The 6835-nt window shown below is 33.2% G+C and overlaps 1 protein-coding gene across 1 annotated transcript; it reads left to right on the top strand.

The window, feature by feature from the left end:
* Positions 1-279: 279 nt before the first annotated feature.
* Positions 280-723, top strand: LOC125128834 (ubiquitin-conjugating enzyme E2 D3-like). Its single transcript, XM_047782977.1, has one exon. The coding sequence runs from the start codon at positions 280-282 to the stop codon at positions 715-717; it is 438 nt and encodes a 145-aa protein (XP_047638933.1). The 3' UTR covers positions 718-723.
* The last annotated feature ends 6112 nt before the right edge of the window (positions 724-6835 follow it).

The following is a 6835-nucleotide window of genomic DNA, read 5'->3' as shown; positions in this document are numbered from 1 at the left end:
CTCTTGAGGTATTTAAAAGCAACATATACTTTTTAAGAAAATCTAGCCATATATTCCTTTTAAGAGATATACTATAATGTAGGGCCAGGGAGGCACCAGCTACTGCACGGGTAGGAGGCCCAGGCCGCTGCTTGAGGGAGACCCTGGCCCCTCTGCGCCTGTCTGGCGGAGCTGGTGACGAAGAGACAATTCTTCTCAGCTGCCCAGATAATCAAGAGTTTGGGCCATACCTTTGAGTGCACCCCTAGACAGTGAGGAGCCAGACGAAAAGCACAGACTATGGTGCTGAAATGTATTGATAAGGAACTTAGCGCCCATGACCCTGCAGCACAATGTTCTGCAGGTCCAGTTGGGGATGATATGTTTCATTGGCAAGCCACAGTTATGGGACCTAATGGCAGCCCACATCGAGGTTGTGTATTCTTTTTGACAATTCATTTTCCTACAGACTACCCCTTCAAACCACCTGAGGTTGCATTTACAACAAGAATTTATCATCTGAATATTAACAGTAATGGCAGCATTTGTCTTGATATTCTAAGATCACAGTGGTCTCCTGCTTTAACTATTTCTAAAGTTCTTTTATCCATTTGTTCACTGCTATGTGATCCAAACCCAGATGACCCCCTAGTGCCAGAGATTACATGGATCTATAAAACAGACAGAGATAAGTACAACAGAATATCTTGGGAATGGACTCAGAAGTATGTCATGTGATGCTACCTTCAATATAGTTGCTACCTTCAATAGAATAACCTGCATTATAGTTGGAATAAACTTTAAATTACTGTTCTTTTTTTGATTTTCTTATCCAGCTGCTCCCCTATTAGACCTCATCTTTTTTAATTTTATTTTTTGTTTATCTCCATATTCATTCTCATGCTCATCTGAGAAGACTTAAGTCCTTCCAGCTTTGGACGATAACTGCTTTTAGAAACTGTAAAGTAGTTATAAGAGAAAAGTTGCCCAAGATTCAGAATTTTTTTAAAAATGGAGCATGTGTATTAAGTGGCCAATGTCTTCATTCTAACTTGGTTATGAGAACAAAATCATTCCTCACTGCTCTAACATGCTGAAGAATCATCTGAGGGGGAGGGAGATGGCTGCTCAGTTGTCACATCAAAGGAAGCAGTGTTATTCTAGCATCAACCATTCATGTTTAAACCTTCCACTGTTAGAGATTTGAGGTTACATGATATACTTTACGCTCATAACTGATGTGGCTGGAGAAGCGGTATTGAATTTATAGCATCAGCAGAACAGAAAATGTGATGTATGCATGTCAAGAAAGGAATGACCTGTTTAAAAAAAAGAGAGAGATACTATAATAAAATGACTCAGATAAAGTATAAAGACTTGCGTAAAACATGTTAACAAATGTAAACAAAATCAATTTCAAAAGAATAAGTAGAGTGGAGTGCATGCAAAAGTATAAAGGATTCATAAGTCATTTTGTACACAATGAAGAGCTTGATCCACAATGGAGGTGTATTAGAATTGTGTGCTAAATAACAGAATCAAAATATGTGAGGCAAATCTAATTAAAAATATACTACCAACCTGCCAATAAATATTTTATTTATTAACAGATAATAGGGATAAATTAAATAAGAACACTAAAGAAAAGAAACATATACTGAGTTCAATCCCTAGAAGAAACTACCTTTGTTTTAGAGCTCATAATATATATAATGTATATACTATAACTTAATTATAAGTTATATTATAATTTATAACATGTCATGTATTAAAGAAAGTATCAGTAAATCAGTCAATTGCAATTATTTAGGCAATATTTTTGATAACTGCGCAAGTGCAATTAGAATTTAAGAGCAAAAGTGCAAAAAAATAAAATGAAACAAAATTTTAAAAAATGAGCTAGCAAATAATTCAAGTTAAAGGTGAGAAATTTGACCAGAATTACACACCATTTAGAAAATAATGAACTAACGAATATTATATCTTAAAAACTTAAGAGGGGACATGCCTAATTAAAGGAAAATTTATAATCAGAAAGAAAAAAAGGATAATAAAAATAAGGTAAATATATCTTATGGATAAGCAATGGGATCCTGCTGTATAGCACTGAGAACTATGTCTAGTCACTTATGATGGGGCATGATAATGTGAGAAAAAAGAAAGTATGCATGTATGTGTAACTGGGTCATCTTGCTGTGCCGTAGAAAATTGACAGAACACTATAAACCAGCTATAATGGAAAAAATAAAAAAATCATTATAAATAAAAAAAGGAGAAAAAACAAGATAAATAAAAACAAATCAAGAAGTTAGAAAATAAGATACACCTAAGGAAAATATAAAAGAAATAAAAATAAAAGCAGCAAATGAATTAATAAATCAAGAATTGTAGACTTGATGAATTAATTGAAAAGCTGATTCTTTATGGAATGCAAAGTAAAATAAAATAAATGAGGTTCTAGCTCAGTGTGGTTGTATTCGCAAACTGATTGTAATTTATCTACTATGAGATAAGGAGTTCTGCAAAAGTGTAATTGACTAACTCACCAAAGACACTGATGATGTTCCCTAACATTTTCGATGGTGTTGTAATTCTCTCTTGAAACCAACCATGCATTGATTTATATCCTTGTGCAAGCTTCTTATCTCACTGTGGACTGGTTGGATAAGTTCTATTAGTTCAAAGTAAAATTAAGCTAACACGCAATGTACAAAATTAATAAAGAACAACATAGGGATATTTATAAATTAACAGAATGGTAAAAGTCATAACAGTATACATAATAGCAGGTGAAACCTTTGAAAATCATATAAATGAATAATCTTCAACAAAAAGAATAATTAACAGCATTGGTACATGAAAAACATATAAATCCTATAAAATGCAGAGTTTAAAGAAGTAAAAGGAAATAACTGGGCTCAGTTACCCAGGAAAATGAATGTTATTCTTCAACATATAGATGATTATTATACTATAGAAACCGTGCAAAGTATAAAGTAAATACAAAAGCTTTTTCATAACCTTGATAACAAAGATAGCATAATCATGATGAATACAGCACAAAAAAGTAGCAATAGGCCAATCTTATGTATAATTTTAAATGCAAAAACTCTTACTAAAGTTCTAAGAAATAGAATACAACATTTCCTTTTTTTATTTTTTATTTCTTTTGGTCTTTTTAGGACCACACTGGTAGCATATGGAAGTTCCCAGGCTAGGGGTGGAATTGGAGCTATAGCTGCCGGCCTATACCACAGCCACAGCAATGTGGGATCCAAGCCACATCTGTGACCTACACCACAGCTTACAGCAATGCTGGATCCTTAACCCTCTGAGCGAGGCCAGGGATCAAACCTGCATCCTCATCCTCAAGTTTGCTACTGCTGAGCTACAGTGAGAACTCTCAACATTTTTAAATATTAGGATATCAAGACCAAGTAAGATTTAATGTAGAAATAACATGATTCAAATGGGGAAATCTATTAATAAAATCCATTGCAGAAATAGATGAAATGAAAAAAACTGTATGATTATTTTAACAGATGCAAAAATATACTCAATAAAATCAATACTGTTTTCTGATTAAACACAGACAAATGTACACATGCATGTTGTGTACACACACACACAACACACACACACACACAGAGCTATCTAGAAAGAGAAGAATAGTTCCTTAGTATGACATAACGAATGTTCTTCAGACCAAGAACCAGCATCATACTCAAGGGTGAAACACACAAGAGAACATGTTCAGTATTGCCTCTGTTGGAAATTGTTCTGAAAATTCTAGGCAACTCAGGAAATGAGAGGGAAAATACAATTATCACAAATACCTATCAAAAAGGGAGAAACTAAATTATATTATCATTTTGATTCTTTGATTTTTTTATGGGGTCTGACATGAGAATTTATGAAATACTTAGAATGAATGAGAGTTTGAAATTACTGAAATTATGTTTGTACATATGAATTATTAAAAGAATATATATAGTTTTCTATATAATATATACATATATTATATATATAACTACTAATTAATATGCCAGCAGTAAATTTAAATATATAATGGAAAAATTAACATTACCAATAATAATAAGATATGTAGCTAGAAAGCAACAATAAAATTTGTGAGCCCATGTAAAGAAAATTTTACAATAGGATACCAAAAAATATGAATAAATGGAGATGTCTTATAAAGATGTCAATTATACCATAATTAGCTGATAAATTTAATAAATATTTTATTAATATTTATTAAATGAAAAAATAATACAAGTTTGGTTCATTTAGAAAAATAAACAATAGAAAAGTCAAGAAAATATCAAAAAAAGAAGTAACAATTTGATGCTGCACCGGGAAATATCACACATCCTTTAAAACAGCAGTAACTAAAGAGTGTGATTTTGATATCTGAATGTAAAGAAGTACCAGTGGAGCAAAAACTAAAGACCTACAATAAAACCAAATGTATAAATATTGAATATATTATAAAAGTGGCATTTCTAGTATGCTAGGGAAAGGATGATTTGTTCAATAACATGGGCAGAGACACCCAGTGAACAACTGAAAAAAAGGATTGAGTTGAAGTATTGACTTAAACCATATGTCAACAGTGAACTCTGGAAATACCAAAGGGTTAAATAAAAGCATAAAACCATAAGAAGAAAACTAATATAGATGAAAAATTTTACAATCCTGAGATAGAAAAGACTATGAGTATGACACAATATCCACTAACTCTAAAGGAAAAAATATGTATCACTTGATCAAAACGGAGGAAAAATCTTATAATTTTTAAAAGCTAATGACAAAAATGAGAGAAAATAATTTGGGAAATGTATGAGAGGAAAAAGGGTTTCTATTTATGACATAAGGTGTCCTTTAAACAAAAAGAATAGAAAATGTAGAAATGGTATTCATCTAATTCACCAAAGAAATACCAATGGACAAAAAATATATGTGCAGAGTTTAGGCTTACTGATATTCAAAGAATGGCAGATTTCATTAAGAAAATGGAATATTTTGTAATTAACAAGGAGAAGTAAAGGTATTTTCAAACATTTTTATTCATAATGAAACTGCCTTAATTTAATCTGTATAGGAAACGATATACTGAATATCAGAACAACTGTTCCTCAAATGCCTTTTGATTCAGCCCTGGAAGTTGTAGAAATTCACCGTAAAGAAATCAGAATAATACAAAATGTTATGTACAAGGATGCTTTTGTTCAGTTGCTCCCATTTCCTATTATAGCTTTGGTGAAAATGCTCTATCAATTGAAATGTATTTACTTTCATTTTTCTATCACTTCAGGAGGTAAAATATTTCCCCATATTTTCCAAGTTTCATTATAGATAGATTCATTAGCTATGCACTGTCTTAAGGAAGTTCTTTCTGGGCTTCATCATACCTTGATTTAATTAGAATTTATGAGACCAACAAAATTACTGTTCAGCAAAATGTGGAGTTCCCATCGTGGCTCAGCGGTAATGAACCCAACCAGTATCCATGAGGATGCAAGTTTGATCCCTGGCCTTGCTCAGTGGGTTAAGGATCTGGTGTTTCTGTGAGCTGTAGTGTAGGTTGCAGATGTGGCTCGGATCCTGTGTTGCTGTGGTGGTGGCGTGGGCTGGCAGCTACAGCTCCAATTTGATCCCTTACCTGAGAACTTCAATATGCCGCTGGTGTGGCCCTAAAAAGACAAAAAGAAAAACAAAGAAAAATGTGATGACATGCCAGTTTCTTTACCCCAGTTTTAAAAGCCAGGTGGAAAGGAAAGAGGTACAGGGAGGAGTTTCCCAAGTCAGCCATCACATAAAACACCTTGGTAGACTATCATCATAGCAGAGAGCGAAGAAGAAAGCAGTGGTCTCTTTAGGAGATAAGGACACTGTTGCTCATTTCTTACCTCGGAACCTGGAGACTTCAAGAGAAAAATCTGCTTTTGTTTTTCTTCTTGCTACAGGTTAGATATATGACTTTTATTTCCTCAAATACCCTGGAGCTTAAAGAGTTTTTTTTTTTTTAAATTTATGCCATATAATTGCATGATTAGAAAAATATCTGTGTATTCTATATATGCAATGGAAAGAAAAAAGGTAACTAAAAGGAATATTGACAAGGGAAAGAAAAAAACAGACAAAGAATTCATCAGAAGAGCAACATAGTATCATTTCTTCCACCATTTCTAGGCAGAAGACAGGCCAGAGGTAGTGACGGCTGCATATATGGAGAAGGAGTTGGCCCGCCAGGTTTTATTTGGGTTTGTTCCGAATGAGAAGATAAGTGGACAAATTTGATGGAAAACTAGAGTTTAAGGGGAGCTGCTTGAAGGATTGAGGGGATATAAATGATCAAGGACACACCTATAATATACTAAACACAAGTCATATGCGCTAATAGCTTTTCATTTCAACAGCCAAGAAATCTAAATACTCTTAAGAAAAGTATTTGACTACATAGTTTTGACATTTGAAAGATGATATTTCAAACAAACTCATTTATTTTATGGGAATGTAAAAGGCTTGGCATTTAAAAATGGACAATATTTGGCTCTACTTTTCAAATTAATAAATGCAATATCCTTTATCCATGCATTTCTGTGATTCATTTTCCTTGTTTATATAGGCTCATTCTGCTATTGCGTGGTCCAGGGTGTTGGCTGAGTAATTCTGCTGAGTACTTGGAACTCCTGTGCTATGATTAACTGCTGTACTGTGCTATGACAACTGCTGTTGTCGTTAGGCAAATTCACTGCTTATAGCCCTCCGGATAGATCTTCAAGTAGTAGCAAAACATCAATGGTACAGGGTTATGTTAATAACCCTTTTTTTTTTTTTTTGTCTTTTCCGA

This window comes from Phacochoerus africanus, chromosome 6 (assembly GCF_016906955.1).
Source record: "Phacochoerus africanus isolate WHEZ1 chromosome 6, ROS_Pafr_v1, whole genome shotgun sequence".
NCBI classification, from domain to species: Eukaryota; Metazoa; Chordata; class Mammalia; order Artiodactyla; family Suidae; genus Phacochoerus; species Phacochoerus africanus.
The sequence above is the reverse complement of the archived record's forward strand: the minus strand, read 5'-3'. Positions and strand labels throughout refer to the sequence as shown.